At 42.8% G+C, this 26,704-nt stretch overlaps 1 protein-coding gene across 1 annotated transcript in view; it reads left to right on the top strand.

The window, feature by feature from the left end:
- PSD (pleckstrin and Sec7 domain containing) overlaps positions 1-26,704 on the top strand; it is a 245,691-nt gene that overhangs the window by 40,382 nt on the left and 178,605 nt on the right. Inside the window, exons 7-8 of the mRNA XM_044299275.1 lie at positions 1,119-1,231; positions 15,047-15,105. Of these exons, the coding sequence (XP_044155210.1) occupies positions 1,119-1,231; positions 15,047-15,105 (172 nt within the window). The remainder of the gene's footprint in view (positions 1-1,118; positions 1,232-15,046; positions 15,106-26,704) is intronic.

Below are 26,704 nucleotides of genomic sequence, written 5' to 3' on the forward strand. Positions count from 1 at the left end.
TGTATGAAAAGAAGGGGCACGCAGTGCTCGTGCTCCATCACGCTTATCTCTTTCTGCTCACTATAGACATAGCAGCAGTGAGCAGGAAAAGAGAAGGGAGATTGCGCGCACCTTCCCTTCGTACAGCTGATCGGCAAGGGTGCCGGGTGTCGAACCCCCGGCCGATCTGATATTGATGACCTATCCTGAGGATAGGTGATCAATATTAAAAGTCCGGAGAAACCCTTTGAAGATACACATTGATACGGATACAAGCCTGAAGCTAGGCATATTGCCTAGGAAAGCAGATCTGGTGACTGTCTTCATATGAAAACAGGCAGGGATACTAACACAGAAATCCAGCATTTACAGAAATCAGTGCAGTAAATTACATGCAGTCAGAATCTTACAGCCTGTCATCACATTTTGCCTATGCAACAAATGGCATATTGCTGCTTGGCACATTACAGTCTTTTCAAACCTATTTTTTATTAAAGCCAACCATAGAAACATAGAATGTGTTGGCAGATAAGAACCGTTTGGCCCATCTAGTCTGCCCAAAACCATAAAGCCATTTTCCAGAAATCATAGTTTAAATTGGGCCCTGACCTGAGCTTACTGTAGGACCAGGGTGTACAGTTGCTGAGTCACAGAGTCACCACCACCAGCCCACCCACCTTGCTGTGACTAACATCCAATTAAGTTGCTGATGTCATTGCTGGTGTGTCTGAAACCTAGCACCTCCCCAGCATCTGCAGTGAGTACTACTGTGCATGTCAGGAGCGAGGAGGGTGCACAGTGTTCTATGCGCAGGTGCGAGATTTTGGACACACTGGCAATGACATCAGCAACCTAATGAGATGTCGGTCACAGCGAGGTGGGCAGGCTTGTGGCAGTGACATAGGCAAAAATGTAATGACAGCTTCCCTTTAAACAGCATGGCATATATAAAAATCACTGCCACATGCCCATTCTGATCAGCAAAGCCGTGGCCATATATGGCTAAATGCTAGCATTTACCCTCATAACATTTGTTGAAAAATCATTTTTATGCACTTTTGTCATATAGAAATTCAGATTTTTTGTGCTTGTTGACGTTGTGAAATAAGTAGACATTGAAGATAATTTTTCTGCTCTAGAATGTTTTTGAAAGAATTGGCTCTTATGGGGGAGACCCAAGAGAGAGAACGAATACTGGCCCATTTCTCTCAGCGATATCACCAATGCAACACAAACAGCATATCATCTGAAGGTTAGTATAAAATAAAATCTAGTCGTGTGTATGTATGTAAAATTTGTTCATGAACTATTAAAGTATCGAGAGACAAAAATGAATGGCCTATTTGTAATGTCATGCAAAAATATCATGATGGCAGTTGGAATTATGTCATTGTGTGACTTTGGATTAAAGAGAACCCTGTCACCACGAAATGCAGCACAGCATGTTATAGAGCAGGAAGAGCAGAGCAGATTTTGTAGGAATTCAGTATAAATTGTAATTTATGCTTTTAAATGCTTTTTCCTACTTCAGCTGTACATGGGAGAGGTGTTATTAGTGATAGCATTGTGTTTATTGTGACATAGCCAGGGGTTTTGTTTGGGAAGGCAGGTATTTTCCTCCCAACATGGGCAGCTGGGCTGATTTCCAGCCAGGTGAGATCAAATACCGGATCAGAGTTTAAGTGCGGGTAAAGGTTTTGGCAGCACCTGGCTGTCCTTTAAATAGGCAGCTGGGCTGAGAATCGAGGTCCCTGTTTTGGGATCTGAGGCAGGGTGCCGTGCTAGAGGGCTGAAAGCCGCATGCAGGGAAACAGGCCCTCTAAAGCCTGTTGTGGACAGCTGGAAAACCTGCTAATAAGGTGACTGTTTGGTGCTTTGGACTTTTCTTTGTGTGAACAAACACGAAGACTGAAATGTTGCTTAGTTTTTTTTTTCTCCTGTGTGAATAAGCACTGAAGTTTTGTTTTAAAAACTGTTTCTTTTGCCTCTGTTCTGCGTCCGCTTACCCTGCCTACCAGAGCGAATCCTCACAATTGGTGGCTTGGGGGCACACACATAAATGCTTAAATATTTTTTTCGGGTACGGCTAAATGTTCTGGATTAAACCAGCTAAATTTAAACCTGTGTCACGTGACAAAATGGAAACTGTAATAAGAGCTCTCGTGAAGGCTAACCAACACCAGCAAGAAACAAACCAGCTGCTGTTACAACACGTGATGGCTTTACAGACGGCAGGAGCGTCCCAGAGTGACCATGATGTCCGGAAAGCAGTCCATGCAGCGATCCCCAAGATGACACCATCAGATGACCTCGATGTACGAGAAGGTGGCCACAAGGGAGAATCTACCCCAATATCTGTGGGCTGAGGTCGTCGCTCCATTCCTGACATCCGATTCCCAGCGGGTGTATTTTGACTTGCCGGACGATCAAGCGGCCGACTACCTGAAAGTCAAGGGTGAGATTCTGGCAAGACTGGGGGTGTATGTGTTGGTCCGGGCCCAGCGGGTGCATCAGTGGGGTTTTAAGCCGGCTGAGCCCGTGAGACCCCAGTATTATGAATTGCTTAACCTCTTGCAAAAGTGGATACAGCCTGACGTGCTGTGCCCCACTGCTATGCTAGACCGTCTGTTGTCTTTGCCACCCCCCCTCCAGCAGTGGATCGGCCAGGTCTCTCCAGATAATGCTCTCGAGATGGTCGACCTGGTGGAGAGCTATGAGGCTTCCCGGAATCTACAGGGGGGTTCTTTTGGGAGGGGGGTAGTCAAAACCTGTAACTCTCCACCCCAGACTCGGCGGTTTGTGCCCACCAAACCCACCCGGGATGTACCCCCTGTGGACCCAGCTCCGATAGTCTGTTTGAGGTGTTGGGAGCCTGGCCATGTACAAGCTGACTGTCCACATCAGGTGAAACCCATGGACACGAACTATGGCTTCCGTCAGTCGTTATATGCTAGGAAGCTGTGTGCAGTGGGTGCCCCAGAGACTCTGAATCACCTGTGCAAGGTGGAGGTGGGAGACACTCCAGCGGAGGCTCTGTTGGACTCAGGGAGTCTGGTGACCCTGGTAAGGGCTTCCCTGGTACGGTCCACTGAGTATACTGGCCAGAAAGTCGGGATCATGTGTTTTCATGCAGACTTAAAAGACTACCCCACTGCTATGGTGTCTCTATCCACGGTTGCTGGCAGGTGGACCCACGATCTAAACTACAAACTTATAATAGGGAGAGACTTCCCAGGCTTCCCGGCACTGTGGCCTACTACGAGAGTGACTGATACCCATGTGACAGGGGTAACCCTAGAAGAGTGGCCTGGCTCAGGGGGGAAACCAGAACCCTGGGAACCTGAGTCCAAAGGGCCAGCTGACCGCAACTTTGGTGGAAGAGGGGGAGACAACCCCGCTAAGTATGATGGTGGGAGACATGGAAGACTTGCTGCCGGGTCCTGAGCTGGCAGACCTCAATGTCTCCGGGGATAATTTTGGTACCGCCCAACACCGGGACCCAACCCTATCCCGAGCCTGGGAAAATGTATTGTAAATGGTGAACCACAACAACTAGGGGCAGAGTCTGTATTCCCCCGTTTTCTGGTTCATCAGGAGTTGTTGTACCGGGTAAAACCAGCTGTGAGGTGAATCAATTGAACATTTGGTGGTGCCCCAGGCTTATCGCAATCTCGTGTTAGAGTTAGCCCACGAAGTTGTTCTCGGGGGTCATCTGGCAATGCAGAAGACACAGGACCGGATACAACAACGGTTTTACTTGCCCAGTGTGTTTAGGGAGGTGGACGAATTCTGTAAATCTTGCCCGACCTGCCAGGTAACTAGCCCCCAACACCTTTTTCGCAGTTCCTTGGTACCTCTCCCGATCATCGATGAACCTCGTAGGCCCAGTTCCGAAGTCCGCTAGAGGACACCAACACATCTTGGTCTTCCTGGACTACACCACTCGGAGGCGGTGCCACTGCGACATACATCAGCGAAGCTTATAGCTACGGATCTAATGGAGATGTTCTCCCGAGTGGGGCTACCTAAAGAGGTTCTGACTGACCAGGGGACCCCTTTTATGTCCAAGGTCATGAGGGAGCTCTGTAAGTTGCTGCATATCAGACAGTTACGGAAGTCCGTGTACCATCCGCAAATGGACGGTCTGGTAGATAGGTTTAACAAAACTCCATAAACTATGTTAAAAAGGGTGGTGTCTAAAGATGGGAAGCATGTTCGCAGTGCGAGAGGTACCCCAGGCTTCTACTGGGTTCTCGCCCTTCGAATTGCTTTATGGCAGATATTCTCATGGTCTGTTAGACGTGGCCAAAGAGGAGTGGGAACAGCAACCCACTCTGCATAAAAGTGTCCTGGAATATGTTGTCAAGATGCAACAGCGGATAGAGACCGTTTTACCTCTTGTCAGGGAGCATATGGAGGCCGCTCAGTGAGCCCAGAGTGGGATCTATAATTGGCCGGCTCGGCTCCGGATCTTTAACCCTGATGACCGGGTTTTGGTTCTGGTACCGACCGTGGCCAGTAAGTTCCTGGCTAGATGGCAGGGGCCCTACGAGGGACTCCAGAAAGTTGTTAACAGAGCGAATCCTCACAGTATATACAGGGAGTGCAGAATTATTAGGCAAATTAGTATTTTGACCACATCATCCTCTTTATGCATGTTGTCTTACTCCAAGCTGTATAGGCTCGAAAGCCTACTACCAATTAAGCATATTAGGTGATGTGTATCTCTGTAATGAGAAGGGGTGTGGTCTAATGACATCAACACCCTATATCAGGTGTGCATAATTATTAGGCAACTTCCTTTCCTGGGGTCAAAAGAAGGACTTGACAGGCTCAGAAAAGTCAAAAATAGTGAGATATCTTGCAAAGGGATGCAGCACTCTTAAAATTGCAAAGCTTCTGAAGCGTGATCATCGAACAATCAAGCGTTTCATTCAAAATAGTCAACAGGGTCGCAAGAAGCGTGTGGAAAAACCAAGGCGCAAAATAACTGCCCATTAACTGAGAAAAGTCAAGCGTGCAGCTGCCAAGATGCCACTTGCCACCAGTTTGGCCATATTTCAGAACTGCAACATCACTGGAGTGCCCAAAAGCACAAGGTGTGCAATACTCAAAGACATGGCCAAGGTAAGAAAGGCTGAAAGACGACCACCACTGAACAAGACACACAAGCTGAAACGTCAAGACTGGGCCAAGAAATATCTCAAGACTGATTTTTCTAAGGTTTTATGGACTGATGAAATGAGAGTGAGTCTTGATGGGCCAGATGGATGGGCCCGTGGCTGGATTGGTAAAGGGCAGAGAGCTCCAGTCCGACTCAGACGCCAGCAAGGTGGAGGTGGAGTACTGGTTTGGGCTGGTATCATCAAAGATGAGCTTGTGGGGCCTTTTCGGGTTGAGGATGGAGTCAAGCTCAACTCCCAGTCCTACTGCCAGTTTCTGGAAGACACCTTCTTCGAGCAGTGGTACAGGAAGAAGTCTGCATCCTTCAAGAAAAACATGATTTTCATGCAGGACAATGCTCCATCACACGCGTCCAAGTACTCCACAGCGTGGCTGGCAAGAAAGGGTATAAAAGAAGAAAATCTAATGACATGGCCTCCTTGTTCACCTGATCTGAACCCCATTGAGAACCTGTGGTCCATCATCAAATGTGAGATTTACAAGGAGGGAAAACAGTACACCTCTCTGAACAGTGTCTGGGAGGCTGTGGTTGCTGCTGCACGCAATGTTGATGGTGAACAGATCAAAACACTGACAGAATCCATGGATGGCAGGCTTTTGAGTGTCCTTGCAAAGAAAGGTGGCTATATTGGTCACTGATTTGTTTTTGTTTTTGAATGTCAGAAATGTATATTTGTGAATGTTGAGATGTTATATTGGTTTCACTGGTAAAAATAAATAATTGAAATGGGTATATATTTGTTTTTTGTTAAGTTGCCTAATAATTATGCACAGTAATAGTCACCTGCACACACAGATATCCCCCTAAAATAGCTAAAACTAAAAACAAACTAAAAACTACTTCCAAAAATATTCAGCTTTGATATTAATGAGTTTTTTGGGTTCATTGAGAACATGGTTGTTGTTCAATAATAAAATTAATCCTCAAAAATACAACTTGCCTAATAATTCTGCACTCCCTGTAGAGATACAGTCCTGATCAAAAGTTTAAGACCACTTGAAAAGTGGCAAAAAATCATATTTAGCATGGCTGGATCTTAACAAGGTTCCAAGTAGAGCTTCAACATGCAACAAGAAGAAATGGGAGTGAGACAAAACATTTTTTGAGCATTCAATTTAATGAAAACAACGAATAAACTGAAACAGGCTGTTTTTCAGCTGATCAAAAGTTTAGGATCACACCTCCCAAAAAAACTAAACCCCCCCCAAAACAGAAATCCAACTTTCAAACATGAACTCAGTAATGAGTAGCTCCGCCGTTATTGTTTATCACTTCCAAAATTCGTTTCGGCATGCTTGATGCAAGCGTTTCCTTGAGGTGAGTGGGAACATTTCTCCAAGTGGTAAAGACGGCCGCACGAAGGCCATCTACTGTCTGGAACTGTTGTCCATTTTTGTAAACTTCCCTTGCCATCCATCCCCAAAGGTTCTCAATTGGATTTAGATCAGGGGAACACGCAGGATGGGCCAAAAGAGTGTTGTTAGGCAAGGGGTCAGGCATGGGCAAACAATGGAACTATAGTAAACCTTTGCAGGAGAACTAGCAAGATAGACAAACCTATTGCTCGGGAACCTTCCCACAAGGTAAGGTGCCTTAAATACCCACAGGAAATCAGCCATATGCTGTAAAAGATTAGAGTGCACACTGGATTTATAAGAACTGGGCATGCACCCTAAGCTGTGGCACAGAGGAGATAGACTTGCCATTAAGCAGGAAGCCTCTGCATTGCTGCTTCTGCAACCATGCCTGTCCGGAACATGTAGAAGGACACAGACAAGCACAGACCACCAAAGCAGAACTATACAACTGTTGGGCCTCCCAGCAGCTGTGCCTTTCTGGAGCAGCAGGGCAACAGTGGGCAGGCACAATGGGAGTATCCTGGCGTTTAGGCCTGCCAGGGGCAGAAGGCGACGATGGGGAAGGACCACTGGAATTACATTAACTATTCTACTCTAGCTAGTAAAAAGCCTCAATAAAGTAACCCGTTTTTGGTGGCAATTTGGCTGCAGGTTGGAAGATTTGAATCAAGATATCTCTATTTCAACATGTGTAACACAAAAAAAACTGGGAGTACAGATGTTTTATTTCTTACTGAAAATTGCAGTCACATGAAAAATTAAAGTAACTCACAATGTCTTCAGTTTTCATTTGTTAGCTATTTTGTGTTACAACGTATTTCATTAAGACATGACAGATCCATAAAAAAAAACTGTAAATATAAAATGATATTTTTTTCTCAAATGTGAATCAAGCAGAACACCACGCTTGTCCATATGCTGTATTTGTTATTGCAGATCATCCTCATGCAAGTGATTGGTCGCTGAACTGCAGTACCAGACACAGCCAGTGCTCAGACGGGGAACTGTTTCTATAAAAAAGCAGAACCTTGTATATAATTCTGGACACCCCATTTGATGTCTATGTGGCATCCTGACTATCCACTAACCTCTGCTTTTGGGAAAGAAGTATTGGACATGTGTGATTTTAGTGTTCCCAATACTTGCATATCCCTGCTCCCACCTTGTGTCTCTCTTTTCTTACTGCTGACCAATGAGCAGTCACCAGACATAGACAGCATGTCAGTGACCATATGGTTGGGGGCCACATAGAATCTCATTGCATGTGGCCCCGGTCTGTATTTTGTCCACCCCTGCTCTATCCATATCTGTCAGGGGGAAGACTAAAAGCCTCTGGTTCATACTTTTAAAGGATGTCTATCAGCTGCAAAATCACTTTCTACATTAGCACAATGCCTGTTAGGGCTGCTTATCATGTAATAAACATCATACCTTTAGCTGTTTAATCTGTTCCTGTAATATGGAGAAAATAAAAACTGTAAACCTTATGTTATTTAGTAATTAAGTGGACAACACCAGTTGGTGCACCATGGCTCCTCTGCATTTGTCTCCCAGCACCTTCCACTCCTGCTTAATTGAAAGGGCCAGGATTCATGATGCAGGAGAAGCCTGACCCTGTCAATCAAGCCACAGTTGGAGGCTCTGTATGCGAACATAGTAGATATGTGGTACACAGACTGGTGAAGCCTCACCCAGGGTGCCAAAATTCCTAATTAACATTAAAGAAGCACTCCCACAAAAAATGTTTTTCTCTGACCTGTTAGAAAGGTGTGTGATGTAAACTGTAGTGAAGGTAATCGTCTTACCAGTAACTGTATTTGTGCGTCGTAATCTCCCTTCTGATCCTCAGCTGTGTCATGTGACCAACACTCTGACTTTCCAAATAAAACAGCATTTTATGTTTGGACAGGAAGCCACTTTCTCTATGTATTCCTATAAGAGCCTCAATGTCAGTCTCATAGGAATGAATAGAGAAGTAACTGACTTCCTGTCCTGTCAGAGTGTTGATCACATGATCCAGCTAAGGATCAGAAGGGAGGTTATAACTCATGACTACAGTTACCGGTAAGAAGATTACCTTCACTATTATTTACATCATTTACCTTTTTAACAAGTCAGAGAATAATAATTTTTTTGTGGGAGTGCTTCTTTAAGCTTAAAATATTGTTTTCTCCAAATTGTGGGGATGGATTCAACCACTAAAGATATCTTTATTACATGGGGATGCAGCCCTAACAGGTATTGTGTTTTAAGGGCTATGAACACCATTATAGCAAAATTCTTATCATTTTTAAGAATTTTTGCTTATCTGTGTTTATGAGCTGTCAGGCATTCAGAAATAAGGGCTACAGATCAAGTCATAAGAGCAGTTCTCTGATAGATTCAATGTGAAGCAGATCCTGCTAGTTTACAAATGCACTTAAACTGAAAGCTGTAGAAAAAAATGTTTTTAAATGTTTTACTAAAGACCAATTGAAAAAATATTTTTGCCTAAAATAAGTAGAATCCAGTCATTAAAAGTGTCCTCAGCTGTGCCAACAGCCTGTTTAATGTGATGACTCCTAACATATTCATTACTGTTGTTTACCATTTTTGTGGATGTTCTGTCATTGTAAGGCTTTAAGTTGCTTTATCTTCAGCCTGTTCTTCTATGCCTTTTCAAATGAAATGTTTCATTCATACATTTACAATTTAAAACAAAAGCAGCCAGCACATCCTAAATATTTTTTTTTTTATGCACTGGTGTGTGTCACCGTGGCTGAAATAATAGTATCTCTATTTCCCTGAATTTATTGAGGCCTGTTGGCACAAGGATAAGTGACTCATTTTAGAGTAGGGATTCACCATGGTAAAAGATCATGTGATGACCGGAGTGATGTCATCGAAGGTCCTTAAGCTCTATTTAATGGAGTAGCTCACCCCAGGTCCTGTTCATCAGCAGCGGAGACACAAGGAGATGCCAGCTTCGCGAGCAAGTGGACTAAGGTGAGTTAAATTTATATATTTTTTTTTTAACCCCTCTAGCGCTGGTTTACTATGCATTCTGTATTCAGAATGCTATTATTTTCCCTTATAACCATGTTATAAGGGAAAATAATAATGATCGGGTCTGCATCCCGATGGTCTCCTAGCAACCATGCGTGCAAATCGCACGGCATCCGTACTTGCTTGCGGATGCCATCCGATTTTCACACACCCCATTCACTTCTATGGGGCCTGCGTCACGTCAAAATCGGAAAATATAGAGCATGCTGCGATTTCAACTGAACGCACAAGTGATGCGTTAAAAACATCGCTCATGTGCACAGCCCCATAGAAATGAATGGGTCAGGATTTAGTGCGGGTGCCATACGTTCGCCGCACGGATCGCACCCGCACGGAAAACTCGCCCGTGTGAAAGGGGCCTAAGAGATGGAGTTTTCACATATTCCTATAAAAATATATTGTCTTGCCCATTTTGTTATTGTGATCCAATAAGTGAACTAAAGGGGTTGTCCGAGCCCCTAAATGCTGTAAAATAAAAAAACATTATTACATGCCTGCTCTCCAGTCCAGTCCTTCCATTGTTTATTTACAGACAGCAGCAGTTGCATGCAGGTTTACGGTCAGTCACTCTCTTCAGTGGTGTGTGGCACCAGACTGCTGTGGACAATGACTGGCTGCAGTGCTCCTAAGCTGTATACCTGCACGCCACTGCTGCAGTCTGTAAACAAACAGTGGGAGAAGGACCAGACTGGTAGACCAGAAAGAAAGCGGTGACAGCATTTAGTGCCATTGCTCGAATTTTTCATTATCTTGTACAAACCCTTTAAAACTGCTTATCAATACAGCCCAAGTAATTGATTAAGTAAGAAAAAGGGTGAGTATGGGAAAGGCATGGAGAGCAGTGACGATGTTTAATTTGTCTCTACTTATTGGAAAGAGTAGGTAAATTGTCAGAGATAGAGTTGAAGATGATGGAGATTGTCAGTGAGCACTCCACTGTTAGATGATACAGTAATATGATAAAAGTTTTGTATGGACCTGCAAACAGATGAATGTCCTTTTCACACGAGTGAGTTTTCCGCACTGAAATGTGGCTTCGGTGAAAAATGCACTGCATCTCGTTGTAATCTGGATGCAATCCATTTTTCACTGGTGGTTGCCAGGAGATGTTGTTTGTAACTCTTCAGTGTTTTTTTTTCACACGTGAAAAATGCATCAAAACTGATTGCACCCGCGCGGAAAAAACTGAAACACTGAACGCAATTGCAGAGAAAACTGTGAAATCGGTTTCACTGAACGTATCCTGAGAGAATCCTTAACACACATGTGAAAGAGGCCTAAGGCTGGGTTCACACCTGAGCGTTTTACAGCGCGTTCCTACGCGCTGTAAAACACTCAACAAGGAGAAACCAATGCTTCCCTATGGGAATGGTTCTCACCTGGGCGTTTTACAGCGCGTACGATCGCGCTGTAAAACGCCCGACTGCCCCAAGAAGTACATGAGCTTCTTTGGGGCGTCTTGTCGCGCGTTCCCGTACATAGACTTTCGGGAACGCGCGACAATGGGCGTTCGCTTGTCTCTGTATGCGCGATTGCAAACGCCGGTACAATCGCGCATACAGAGCGCTCCATCGCGAACGCTCAGGTGTGAACCCAGCGTAAGACACAAGAATCCAATATGAGCTATAAGCAGGCGTGCCCCCTTGTTCAGTATGCTGTCGCCCAGCGTCTCCACAGTTCAGTACTGCTCTGTGCTGTGAACACAGATATTTCTGCGCAACACTCATTTTAGAGAGCGCTGCTAAGGGACATTTTTTTCCTAGAAATATACTCATTCGCTAAATAAAGTACATTAGAAGAACACTGGTTATAACTGTCCCTACAATATTAGAAAAAAATAAATGTAATAGAGGCACTCCATTATCTGACAAAACAGTATTGCAACATTTGGATCTAATATAGTTTTCTGTTCTTTAAAATTTGGGTGCCAGTTCTGCAGTAAGTTATTGCTTACAAATGTTTGTCTGTAGCTGAAATGTCTCTGCAAGGCAGTCTCTTGTGAATGTGACCAAGCTACAGGTGGTTATCTAATGTCACTTTCCACCCATCCTGAAGTGAATCTTTATTCCAGATGCTACGTTTCGGCCCAAAGGGCCCTTTTCAAGCATGCATGCTTGAAAAAGGCCCTATGGATCGAAACGTAGCATCTGGAATAAAGCTTCACTTGAGGACGTGCTGTCTTCACCAGACTTTTTCCGTGTTCCTGATCTTCTGATCCTTGTGGGGGAACTCACCACTCCCCCCGGAGACGTGCACCCATAACTAACCAGACCTGGCGTGCTGTCCTGCCTTTTCTTTCCCCACCCATCCTGTCGTCTTCTTAGCTTACTATCTCTTACCTGACTCCTCTTCCCCTCCCTCCGTGGCCCTGGAGGGGAAGTGTTTCACAAGCTGCGCAGCAGATCATGTCGTGCAGGGTGAGTATAATAGCAGTTTTTCACGGTGTTGGTTGTGAAGACAAGTAGTAATTATGGCACTATCCTAGGCTGCTTTCACATAGTCATAGTAGCATAGCCTATACAGAGATAAGGTGTAATGTAAAGATTTTCACCTGTTTTGTGTTTTTGACCGGCACCTGGTTTTGGCTCACAATCACTGATAAAAATCACTGACATGTGAAATATGTCTTACCCCTTGAAACAGAGGGACATAGAGGTAGCGTGTATGAAAAATAAATCATGGGAATTGTAGGGCTTTACATTGGTAAGAATATGTCATCAATATGTAGAACCTGGACAACCCCTTTAACTTTTATCTTCTACCAGATCTATCTTGTACTCCTTATAACCACCCTGCTATACTGTGCAAGCTTTTGGACATTTATTTGGATAGTTTATGGTTAGAGTATCCACAGAGCTTATCCATATATGCAATTTACCAACCATTAGGATTTCTTAAATATGGTTTGGTCATGTGTTTTATGCTGTTTTCTCTTATATAGTTTATCTGTGCAGAGATTCTTGAGAAACTGATGTTGGACACCGTACAGACATTTTATATTCACAAAAACATTTCTTTTATATCCTATCATTGTAGTCTTACAATAAACAGAAGCAATCTTCTCATATTCAGCACTACAAATTGTGTTTTATTATATCTTATGTCAACAGCAAAGATAAGGCAAAGAAAATAAAAATCACATTTCTGCAAGTTATGTATGTGCTGGAGTCAGCAACACTGCCATTATTCTTTTATTAGTGGAGAATACAATAGAGATGCGAACATTCATCAGACCCTTATCGTACACATTGCTTTGGAGTAAGCAATGTTGAAGGAAATCTTTGCTTGTTAACACCAATTTATTATATTTTACTGTTAGACCTTGTTCACATTGTCAGTGTTTAATCAGTGATTGTGAGCCAGGTGCGGGCATAAGCACAGAAGAAGTGGAAATCTTTCCATTACACCTTATACCGTGTAGGTTCCAATCCTGGTTTCGGCTAACAATTATTAATGTAACACACTGACCAATCACTGACCGTGTAAATAAGGCCAAAGTCTACCTAAAAGTTTATAACTTTAGAAGTACAGTCAGTCAAATTCCTTTAATCCAGAATCATTGTGACCTGAGAGTTGTCGGATTCTCAGATTTTCTGGATTATGAAATGGTTATAGAAAAGTACAGTACATTTAACTCATACCTATGGGTGGATTACCTTTTAAGAAGAAGGCCCAAAATACAATGTAAAACAGTCAGTGTAAAGCTGCCCATAGACTTCCTAGAAATGTTAGCTGAAAAATACTTTCACATGAACTTTCACATTTGCTTTAAGTGTAAATATCATTTCAGGTGGCTTTTCAGAATAAGTCTGTGAAGGTTCTCATTTATCTAGGTCATGGTATATCTGTAAAGAATAAATCAGAATTGAGAAAGCTCGTTGGAAGAACGAGTGAAACATTTTCAAGAAATCTACAGTAAGTCCAGTTGCCTTGATTTATTCTTTACAGATATATCTTTTCAGAATAAGCTAACGTGTGTGTACGTAAGGGGTAGTTTTATTTCTGCCCATTATCTGACTTATATGACTAAGGGTCTATTCACACGTCCATATGAATGAGTCCACATCCGTTCTGCATTCATTTCAATGGGGCCGCAAAAGATGCGGACAGCACACCTTGTACTGTCTGCTTCCGCACTTCCGCTCCACGGCCCCGCAAAAAAGATAGAGCATGTCCTATTCTTGTCCGCAGCCACAGACAAGAATAGGCATTTCTTATCACATGGCCGGTGTCCGTGTTTTGCGGATCGCAAAACACTTGCAGACGTGTGAATGGACCCTTAGTAGTTTTGCCCTCTATAGGCTCTGTCTCTCATTGTCAGTCTCCCATACAGTACACAGAATGTTGAGAGGAGCAGATCCTGCTGTCCTAAAACTGTATCACACTTTCAGAAGCAGCAGCATTGTACAGCAGTACTGAGCAGTGTAGCTCTGAATCAAGCATTAGGGTGAGATAGAAAACTAGGTAGAGGCAGCAGCATCTGTGTGTACGTCTGCATTTCTTTCACTCTGCAACTGCTTTTCCCTAACCCTACACTTTCCATAGACTACTATGAGCAACAGGATTGAACCATTTTATAGGGTTACATACACAGGAGTGAACATTTGGATACCTGCTCTGAGTGAAAAGAATTTCTCTACTTGAATTGACGAATGACACTGCTTTGACACTACACTGTTCTTATTGAGTATGAGACATTGTGCAGATAGACTTTTTTTCGATTTGATATTGATGATCCCTCAGGGAGCTGATAGTCCATCTTTTGAGATGGGTTTTAGCAGTGAATTAAGCATGAATGATAAGTGCAAGAGGTAGGGGAGATAAAGAAGTAGAACTGGTCCTGTAAACGTAAGAACATTACATACAGTTTAGGCCCATTCACATTTGCATCTGGAATCCAGTAGCCTGATTCTCAGCCTGATCAGCTCAACGTATCTGGCATTGATTGACTATAACAGGATTCAGCCAGACAAAAAACACTGCACACAACCATGAACAAGCTAAATTCCTCTAATATACATGGGTGAGTGACAACAGGGTCAGAGGTTTTATCAGTTCTGCATTTGCTAAAACCCAGCTGTACTTCTGCCATAGATCTCTGCAGGTACAGTTCAGCATATTTGGATGGGGGCCATTAGTCCTCATCACAGCTCTTACCAGTTACCGTAGACATTGATGACATATTCAGAGGACATGCTATTAATGTCTGATAGATGCAGGTCCCACCTCTGTTACCCATATCTATCTCCTGAACGGTAGTCCCAAAAACGAAGTCCCATCCGGAGAGGCTGGTGCTGGCACACCTCTGTCCAGTTACTTATTTGAAAGTTTCAGAAACAAATAGTTGTTCAATTTTTTCCACTAATCTATTCATTTAACAACATTTTATTGCCTATCTGCCTCGGTTGATATGAATACTAAGATGTAAACAGCAGAAAAACAATGCGGTAATCTTCTCCTTTCTTTTTTGCCATTTCAGATGGTGTTCATACACTAACGTGTGCACTGATGCTGCTAAACACTGACTTACATGGACATGTAAGTAAGCATTTTTCATAATGCTGAACTGATCTTGTGGATTGTGATTTCTAAAAACATGTCATAAGAAGAAGTCAGGTTGTACAATGTCTTCACACCTAAATGAAAATTTTAGTCATTGGCATTCACAAGAAATCAACTTGGTGGAGGATATTGGACAGGAGACAATCTGTCTTTAAATGATAGGTTTTAATGGGGAATTATAGCAGTTTTTTACTGATCAGCTATCCTCTGGATAGGTCATGAGTATCTGAATGGTGGGGGTCTGACACCTGGGATCCCCTCCAATCTGCTGTTTGAGAAGTCAGCAGCACTTTCAGTAGCACTGCGGCCTTCTCTCGGCTCACCAAGCACAGCTCCATACATTTTACAGTGGCATGTGTTCGGTATTGCAGCTCAGCCCCAATCACTTCAATGGGGCTGAACTGCACCTATGCCATGTGACTAATGAACGTGACATCACATGACCTAGGAAAAGCTGGAGAAGACCGTGGTGCTGGTGCCTTCTCAAACAGCTGATCGGCAGGGGACCTGGGTATCGGACCCCCACCACACAGAATCTGATGACCTATCCAGAGGATAGGTCATCAGTGAAAAACTGTTGGAAAACTCATTTCAACTTAGAAATACTTATAGGAAGTTGTTGATGGTCAGCATGCTTGGATCCATCTTCGCTCTAGTGTTCAGTACAGCACAGAGGCCCTTATATCTCCCTCAGAGACCTCTGCCCCTTAGAAAATATCTTCTAGAGCAGTGTTTCCCAACCAGCGTGCCTCCAGCTGTTGCAAAACTACAACTCCCAGCATTCCCGGACAGCCTTTGGCTGTGCAGGAATGCTGGGAGTTGTAGTTTTGCAACACCTGGAGGCACACTGGTTGGGAAACACTGTTCTAGAGCACAGAACCCCTTTTATCTTTCTCGCAGACCGCTATTCCCACCAAAAATATATTTCGAAAATCTCCACCTTTAATCATATTTTCTTCTGGAGACTTCTAGAAACTGATTGCACGATCTACAAAATGAGTTTCGTCATTTCAGCAGTTTTCAAAGCTAGACTTGCAATCTGCATAGTCTTAAATGGGTTTTTCGAGGAAATGCATAAAAAAAAACAACAAACTGTAAAGCTCGACACACTGGAAACAACAGGCTGAGGCACTGGCTGAGGCAGGTTAGTGCTGTGTCCAGTAATTGCCCGAGCAGGCCTTTCCTGGTGTTTCCATTATGTTGTAAGTAAAGAGCAGCAGGAACTAGACCAGCATCGGACCAGCATCAGTGAGGGTGAGTATGGCTTATTTTCAACCCTCTGTGACCTTTTTTTAATGTACTCTATATATTTCCCTGGAAAACTCCTTTAAATAATAATAACTTCCACTTTATGATTAGCAATAGGCTTTTTTTATTACATTGCCAATTAAATCTAATATATGTACAAAAAAAGGTTGCCAAATAAGTGAAAACTTTAGTACAGCCCAGTGGCAATGTATAAGCAAACATAATCCAATTTTGAGGTTAAAAAAGTCAGAATTTTGACAGTTAAAGGGGTTGTCTCACTTCAGAAAATGGTATTTATATATAAATGTAAAGTTAATACAAGGCACCTACTAATGTATTGTGATTTTCCATACTGTCTCCTTTGCTGACTAGATTAATCTTTCCATCACATTATACACGGCTCATATCCAGGGGTTATGACCACCGTGCAATCCAGCAGTGGTGGCTGTGCTTGCACACTATAGGAGGCGCTTTTTCCTATATTGTGCAAGCACGGCCACAATTAATGGATTGCACAGTGGTCATAACCCCTGGATATGAGTAGTGTATAATGTGATGGAAAGATTAATCTAGTCAGCAAAGGAGACAGTATGGAAAATCACAATACATTAGTAAGTGCCTTGTATTAACTTTGTCTACATGACAAATGCTATTTGCTGAAGTGAGACAACTCCTTTATGTCAGAATTTGGAAATAAAATAAAAAAGATGCACCTGGTACTCTTCTCAAAAAAATAGTTTATATGAGAGTAGAAAAAAATATTGTACTATACTCGGAAGCAAACTAATAAACAACATGCTGTGCAGAAGCAGGAGGCTAATGGATCAAACAGAGGTAAGGATACCAAAGATATTGTGCACAGATAATTATTTGGTAATATCACCCTACAGCCAGGGTCAGCAACCTTCGGCACTCCAGCTGTGGTGAAACTACTCCCAGCATGCACACTTGCTTGGCTGTTCTCAGAACTACCAAAGAAGTGAATGGAGCATACTGGGAGTTATAGTTTCACAACAGGTGGCGTGCCAGAGGATGCTGATCCCTGCCCTACAGGATGTCCCATGACATCTTATCCCCAATCTACAGAGGATAAGTATCTTGTGAACTTGTGTTCGCCCTATAGAGTTGAATAGAGCAGTGGACACGCATGCGTGTCTGCTGCTCCTTTCACACAGGGGAACAAGCTCCCCTGTTCTTATTAACGGTAGCGCCCCCCCGGTCGGAACCCAGACAATCTGATACTGACCTCCTATCCTGTGGATAGGGAATAAATTGTCATGGGACATCCCCTTTAAACTAGCAGTACAATAAGGTGAAGATCAGAGCAGCAGGGCTGAAAACAGCAAGGATTAAGGCCTCATGCACACGACCGTTGTGTGCACCCGTGGCCGTTGTGCCGTTTTCCGTTTTTTTCTGCGGCTCCATTGACTTTCAATGGGGCCGTAGAAAACTCGGCTTGTGCACCGTTTTTACACCGCGCCCGTGACCTGTGTTTCGAGGCCGTGAAAAAAATATAACCTGTCCTATTTTTTTCACGGCCAACGGTTCACAGGCCCATTCAAGTCAATGGGTCCGTGAAAGAACACGGATGCACACAAGATTGGCATCCGTGTCCGTGATCCGTGGCCGTAGGTTGCTTTCATACAGACGGATCCGAAGATCCGTCTGCATAAAAGCTTTTTCTGATCTAAGTTTTCACTTCGTGAAAACTCATTTCCGACAGTATATTCTAACACAGAAGCGTTCCCATGGTGATGGGGACGCTTCTAGTTAGAATACACTGCAAACTTTGTACAAGACTGCCCCCTGCTGCCTGGCAGCACCCGATCTCTTACAGGGGGATATGATAGCACAATTAACCCCTTCAGGTGTGGCACCTAAAGGGGTTAATTGTACTATCATATTCCCCTGTAAGAGATCAGGGCTGCCAGGCAGCAGGGGGCAGACCCCCCCCTCCCCAGTTTGAATATCGTTGGTGGCACAGTGTGCCAACCACCATCGCCCCCCCCCTCCCTCCCTCTATTGTATTAAATCGTTGGTGGCACAGTGTGCCAACCACCATCGGCCCCCCTCCCTCCCTCTATTGTATTAAATCGTTGGTGGCACAGTGTTCCAACCACCATCGGCCCCCCTCCCTCCCTCTATTGTATTAAATCGTTGGTGGCACAGTGTGCCAACCACCATCGCCCCCCCTCCCTCCCTCTATTGTATTAAATCGTTGGTGGCACAGTGTGCCAACCACCATCGCCCCCCCCTCCCTCCCTCTATTGTATTAAATCGTTGGTGGCACAGTGTGCCAACCACCATCGGCCCCCCTCCCTCCCTCTATTGTATTAAATCGTTGGTGGCACAGTGTGCCAACCACCATCGGCCCCCCTCCCTCCCTCTATTGTATTAAATCGTTGGTGGCACAGTGTGCCAACCACCATCGCCCCCCCCCCCCCCCCGCCACCCCCCTCTCCCTCTATAGCAGTAACATTGGTGGCAGTGTGCGGTCTCAACAGTAGAAGATTCATACTTACCTGCTTGCTGCTGCGATGTCTGTGAACGGCCGGGAGCTCCTCCTACTGGTAAGTGACAGTTCTTTAGCAATGCGCCGCACAGACCTTTCACTTACCAGTAGGAGGAGCTCCCGGCCGGACACAGACATCACAGCAGCAAGCCGGTAAGTATGAATCTTCTACTGTTGAGACCGCACACTGCCACCAATGTTACTGCTATAGAGGGAGGGGGGGGGGGGCGATGGTGGTTGGCACACTGTGCCACCAACGATTTAATACAATAGAGGGAGGGAGGGGGGGGCCGATGGTGGTTGGCACACTGTGCCACCAACGATATTCAAACTGGGGAGGGGGGGGGCTGCCCCCTGCTGCCTGGCAGCCCTGATCTCCTACAGGGGAATATGATAGTACAATTAACCCCTTTAGGTGCCGCACCTAAAGGGGTTAATTGTGCTATCATATCCCCCAGTAAGAGATCGGGTGCTGCCAGGCAGCAGGGGGCAGTCTTGTACAAAGTTTGTAGTGTATTCTAACCTGAAGCGTCCCCATCACCATGGGAACGCCTCTGTGTTAGAATATACTGTCGGATCTGAGGTTCACGAAGTAGCTCATATCCGACAGTATATTCTAACATAGAGGCGTTCCCATGGTGATGGGGACGCTTCAAGTTAAAATATACCATCGGATTGGAGAAAACTCCAATCCGATGGTATAAAAGAACTCCAGACTTTACATTGAAAGTCAATGGGGACGGATCCGTTTGAAATGGCACCATATTGTGTCAACATCAAACGGATCCGTCCCCATTGACTTGCATTGTAATTCAGGACGGATCCGTTTGGCTCCGCACGGCCAGGCGGACACCAAAACTACTTTTTTTTCATGTCCGTGGATCCTCCAAAAATCAAGGAAGACCCACGGACGAAAAAACGGTCACGGATCACGGACCCACGGACTCCGTTTTTGCGGACCGTGAAAAAAAACTGTCGTGTGCATGAGGCCTAAGTGATGAGTTTGTGTTGTTTTATTATATCACATTTTTGGCTTTTATATATAATGAAAGCCATGATGCTATAAGGTATCTGCCCGGCAAACCCCATTGACTTATAAGGGGGACACTGAGTTCTGTTCTTTTTGTATATTTGTTTTAAAATTAATTAAACTTTTTCAAAATACAAAAATCAAGTAGAAAGACTGCCATTATTTGTCCACTGCTTAGGAAATAGGACAGATCATTTGCTGTCCAGCAAACCATAAAACAACTGTCATTAAAGAGGACCTGTCACCAAAAATGCAATGCAATCTAGCACACCATGTTATAGAGCAGGAGAAGCCGAGCAGATTCATATATATTTTTGTGGGAAAAGATTTAGTAAAAGCTGAAATGTTTACATTTATATCTTTGCTTTGTTCACTTCCTGTGAACAGCTATCGGTACAATAGTAACAGCTATGTCTATGCACACTTATACACACAATGCTATCAATCACTGATAACACCTCCCTCCTGTACCGATAGCTATTCACAGGAAGTGAAAAAAACTAATATATATAAATGTATAAATTACAGGTTTTACTGACTCTTTTCCCACAAAAATATATATGCCATCTGCTCAGCTCCTCCTGCTCTACAACATGCTGCTGTCAGATTGCATAGCATTTTTTGGTGACAGGTCCTCTTTAACCCTATAAACCTTGCCACACGTGAGCATCGCAACATACTGACAAAATACCAAAGGTTCCAAAACAGAACCAACCCAATGAATGGATTGAGCGTATAACAAAATATTGATAAGGGTGTGAATATGATGAGGAATAGAAACGGAAGGGGAGAGGGGGATGAAGAGGGGGAAAAGGGGAAGGAATAAGAGCACTATGAGGTCAGGAGAGACCTACTGTATATTGAGATGTGTCTTGAAACAAAATCCAGTGGCACCAAGATTTGTAAAATTTGCTGTGCATACCTTTGAGTGTAGCTGAGACCTCTTGTATCTTGTTTTGAACCACAACGCTACAGATAGACATGGGGTCTGCCTCGAACGTGATGGGATACATATTATTGCAGCATTAACCAGATGGCGCACCAGGGGATATCACTGAGGTGTAATTAGAAAAGGGCTGGAGTTTTAGGTACATCACAATCTGTGAATTTATAGGTAATTACACCATAACTCCGCCCAACACAGGACACCCACAAAAATGTGAATTATAGTTCCATGTTCTTTGCAGCACCTCCGGTGTACATGGCTGGCATGAGAGAGTGTAGTTTGGAGGGCACCCTATACCACCTAGAAAGGATCTCGATCCCGCCTCCTGTATTCTACTGGCGATAGATGATTTGTGGGTTAGGGTATAGAGGCCGTCCTTTTGTTCCAGAGAAAAAGTGAGATCTAGGTCTTTTTCCCAATTAAGCAAGTATTAGGGAGTAGAAGTTTAGGAAGGTAATAAAAAAACAGAAATAAGCCTTTAATGCTAATAAGCAGTACTGGTTTGACACAGATTGCTAAGTGCTTTGAAATGTCTACCGAATAAAGCAGGATCTCGTGGTGCCTTTCTTATGACATTTCAGCTGCCTTCCCCTTATTCCCACATCACTGTAAATTCCTAATTAATATATAATTACCTATAAATGGCATGTGAATATACCCTGTGTATTTATATGTACTTTTTTACATTAGCAGGTACCTTTCTCTCAAGGCTCCCTAGAGGAACAGGTCTATTGTGCCTCTAGGTAAATGCAGCCTTGACGAAAAATCTCTCCAGGTAGTTGCATATCAAGTATTTGCCTTTGAACCTCTAATGACTGGGCACATAACATGGCATAATTAAAACAATTTTTATTCTATTCAGTTATTTAACTATACGCCGTCACTTCACTTTTCACATATTTCCTCGTAACTGTAATTGCTCATTGTACAAGGACTCCGATATAAAAGAAAACGCAAAAATCAAATTAAAATCATAAGTTCTTACAAAAAATCATCAGCATATTTTTTGAGATTGTTAAAGGGGTTATCCTAGGCTGGAAATGCCCCCCCATACACCGAGGCCCCTCACACTGATTCTACTTACCTGGCTCCCTGCACTGCTCCTGGTCCCTGCACTGCCGCAGCTGCTTCTCCCTGTGCACGGATGAAAACATCCGGTGTCGAGGGAGCAGCCAATGGCAGGCAGTGACGGAGACGACCCTCCCTAGCTTCACCCGCTGGGGGGCTATTTCCAGCCTCAGATAAATGTAAAATTCATTGCCACAACTGAATTTAAAAATCAATTCCATGCATCTAAATTCAGGAACAAGTTCTCACTTTTGGGACTTTGATACCATCAGTCTATGAAAGCATTGCATTGCAGTGAAACGATAACCACATACACAGTACAACATGGCAGTTGTCATTCATCAGCATTGTCCAGCATCTTCCATGATAATCCTCCTCTCATGAGGATTATTGCAAGAGGATTATTCTGTGCCAGGATTGTTTGTTTGCAAGTCATACATTCTGTAGTATCAGCCTAAATGCCCTTAGTTTCTTAGGTGGAATTATCATCTTAATAGCAGATGATCTTACGGTTTCTTGTATTTATTAACCCATAGCTACACTAGGCAAAGACAAAACACTTTCATGTAATACAGTAGAATTAAAAAATATATATATTTTCTAAAGAAAAAAAAAATCTGGCTTTTCCTCCTGACTCCCACCACTTATTCCTCTAAGTGGCATCTAAACAGATATCCAGTTCAGTTAAAGTAGGCTTATATTTGCATTACATATATTTGCATTTGTAATGGTTTATGGAATATGCAAAAGGTTTTCATAACTCTTACTTTGCGATCATCATTTGCATAGCTATAGCTTTCACAGTTTCCCTCACCACACTTAAGCTGGGTTCAGACCTGAGCGTACGGGATGGAGCGCTCTGTATGCGCGATTGTATGCGCGTTTACAATCGCGGCTCCGGAACAAGCGAACGCCCATTTAGGCGCTCTCCCGAAAGTCTATGTACGGGAACGCGCGACAAGACGCCCCAAAGAAGCTCCTGTACTTCTTGGGGCGTCGGGCGTTTTACAGCGCGATCGTACGAGCTGTAAAACGCTCAGGTGAGAACCATTCCCATAGGGAATCATTGGTTCTTGCCTGTTGAGCGTTTTACAGCGCGTAGCAACGCGCTGTAAAGCGCTCAGGTGTGAACCCAGCCTAACACAGACACTCCCTTAAAAATTGGGCAGAGCACTTCTGAATCACTCTGACTGAGCATGCGGCATTACCCTTTTACTGCACTTTCCCAGAGATATTAACATTTACTCTTTAACTGCCCTAGACCACCAGCCATCATAACATTAAAACCTTTACTGCCCTCGACCACCGTGGATATTGGAGTCAACCCCATTTCAGCCCTAGACCATCAGGTATACTGAAATGAACTCCCCCTAGACCACCAGGGATCCATAGATCCACCCCTCCATCCGATGATCACCTGGGATGCTGTCAATAACACGTTTACTTCTATAGACCACCAGGCATACTATACACTGCAGATACCTAGGCTTAGAGGGAACATTGCTGGTGATGCAACTGAAAGTCACAGGTGGGCTGCAGGCAGCAGCCATGAGGAGAAGTTGCACTGGGAAGGACAGGCCCAAGATGTACTTTTGCACCAGGGCCCATGAGCTAAAGTACTGTATTAAGACAAGACAATTTAATCCGATTGCTTTAGAGTTTTTGGAAGAATTTCTATCCAACATCCTTAGTTTTAAAATAAAATGCATTTAATGTATATTGAAACTCCCATCTCATATCCATGCAAAAAATATATTAATAATTATTCTAGTATAGTAGGTGGAGACATGCAAATATTTGCCTTTAGTGGCAACTATGCATCCAGAACTTCCTGACTGGAAGATAATTCATCAGAAAGTTAAATAGTGCATTGAGACTGGGCCGATACAAAAAAAATCTTCTTCAAAGGAGGAGTTATGTTCAAATTGTCATTATGTTCAAATTTGGCTGAGGGCATAGTAATAATCTATTGAATAAGGTGACAGCTAGTAGGTACGTGAAAGTGTACCTATATATTTATGCTACGTAACGGTTAGAAAATTATCCACATCCTGCATATTGAAGGGTTTATATCTCTGCTTTGCTAATATGAGAAATTAGATTGTAACTGCAGTCAGGTCCATAAATATTTGGGTCTTAACCAATTGTTTTTTTTTTTTTTAGCTGTCTACCAGATCATATTTCATTTAGTTAAATCATGACTATGACCGGAAGGTGAAGACTTTCAGGATTAATTGAGGGTATTTATTTCCAAATAGGGTAAATAATGTAGGAATTACAGAGTTATCATACAGTCCCTTCACCAATTTCAGAGACTCAGAAGTAATAGGAAAATATGGCTTGGTGTGTGCAGGGTTAGGTTTTCACACAGTGTTTTTTTAAGTTTTTAATCAGGATTATAAAATAGTTTTTATGTGCTTGTTGACTGCAAAAGAAAACACATTTTTAGAAACACACAATGTTTTACTGCAAATGGCTGCAGTTTTTGGTGCTGTGAGCTTTACAGGTGTATACATGTTAAAAACGTGTTTCACATGTAAAAAGTGGACAGATGAACTTTAGATGTGATCATGTTAAAAACGGGTGCATTTTAAAAAACAAGAACACCAACACACCAAAAGGATTAGAAAAACATTGAAACAAGATCACCAAGTAAAATTACGATTAGATTAGACTGGGCCAACCCCACCAGGCATTGTGCCTGGTTTAAAGCTCGGATTGCTGATGTCACATGCCCTGTAATCAAATTAGTAAAATTTGCCAGATTCACCAGATACCATCCCAAATCAGGATGATAACATTGATGTATCTATAATTCCTCAAGTCCACACATATAAACGATAACATTTAATGGAAAAAGGTTAATGAAATCTAAACAGTATAAAAATTATCCTCCAAAATATTATTCCCCTTATAGATAAATCAGAGGGATGTAAAGACTAAAATAAGGCTAGTTTCACGCTTTTAAATCCAGCAGGCTGTTCTGGCAGGGAACAGCCTGCCTGATCTTTCTGCATTCCAGCTACTACGCTGCCATCTGGCCCCATAAACTATAATGGAGATCGGCAGAGGTCCGGCTGCTACCCAGTAATTATGCTGAGAATCGGATGGACGAAAACCGCTGAATGCAGTGGTAGAAAAGGTACTCGGCTGCAGCCATCAAACTTGTGAAAGATAATCTAACAGGATCTGGTCCTACCACATCTTGTGGTTGTGATAGATCCAGATCTTCGGTTATCAGGGGTCACAGCATACGGATCAGGTATGGTCTCTGTACCTAATATACCCAGTCAGGGCGACTATGTAAGTCCTAAAGTACCTAGCCCAACATGGGCTACCTCGTCGGGATCCTGACCCTAGTCTATAGTATAGAAAGTTCTAAGGCACACCAGTTATTTTGTGAATGCTTTTAATCAAAGAAATATCATTGAACAAGGTAGTTCATATCCAGAAAAATTATACTTTCATAAGGCCATTTTGTCGTTTCCATCACTAATGATGTTTATCAAGGGATCTCTGGTCTGGAAGGTAACTAGTATGTTTGGATATGCAGCCTGGCCCTGACCTATTTTCACAACATGCCATGTTTCGCTATTTACACTCATCAGAGGACATAGGAATAGTAATCACAGTCTGCTTGCTTAAACTAATAACACACAAATAATTAAATGTTACCATGTTTTTATTGAACACACCATGTAAACATTCACACTTTTAGGTGTTACACAAAAGTTAAAGGAAAATGGAGATAACATTTCTAAATTTCACTTTTTTGGCAGATTTTCCATTTTTTTCTTTAACACATTGAGGGTTAGCAGCCAAAGAAAACTCAATATTTATTACCCTGATTCTGCGGTTTACAGAAAGACCCCACATGTGGTCGTAAACTGATGTAAGGGCATACGGCAGGGCACAGGAGGAAAGGAATGCTATATGGTTTTTGGAAGGCAGATTTTGCTGGACTAGTTTTTAGATGCCATGTCCCATTTGAAGCCCCCATGATGCATCCTGTACCCCAAAGTGGTACCAATAAAAACTACAACTACTCCCACAAAAAAGGCCATACACAGATATGTTGATGGGAAAAAAAAGTTATGGGTCTTAGATATGGCGATGCAAAAAAAAAAAAAAAAAAAGATTTTTAATAAAAAGTTATTTAATGATATAAGTGGAAAAACATGAAAAAAATACTAATTTGGTATCGCCATAACTGTATTAAAATTATCATATCAAATATACCACATGTAGGACCCCATAAAAAATAAAAACAAAACACACTGACAGAATTACAATTTTTGCACACTTCACCTCCCCAAAAAATGAAATATCAAAAAGTCGTATGTATCCCCAAATCATACCAATAAAAACTACAGCTCGTGAGAAAATAAAAATGTTATGGATGTTAGAATATGGTGATGCAAAATATAATCTTTTTTTATATGAAACTGCATTTATGCAGAAAATTTACTAAAACATAAAAATATATATATAAATTTGGTATCACCATAACCATTTCAACACACAGAATAAAATTGTCATATCATATATACCGCAAGAGGGATCCCATAAAAAATAAAAATAAAAAACAGATAGTACTGAAATTTTTGCACACTTCACTGAAATAAAAAATGGTCAAGAAGTCATATGTACCCAGAAATGGTACGAATAAAGACTTTAGCCAGTCCTGCAAAAAATAAGCCCTCATACAGCAGAAAAAAAATATGTATGGCCCTTAAAAACAATTTCCACAAATTCCATATTAGAAAATGCA

Source organism: Bufo gargarizans, chromosome 6, assembly GCF_014858855.1.
Source record: "Bufo gargarizans isolate SCDJY-AF-19 chromosome 6, ASM1485885v1, whole genome shotgun sequence".
In the NCBI taxonomy this organism is placed as follows: domain Eukaryota; kingdom Metazoa; phylum Chordata; class Amphibia; order Anura; family Bufonidae; genus Bufo; species Bufo gargarizans.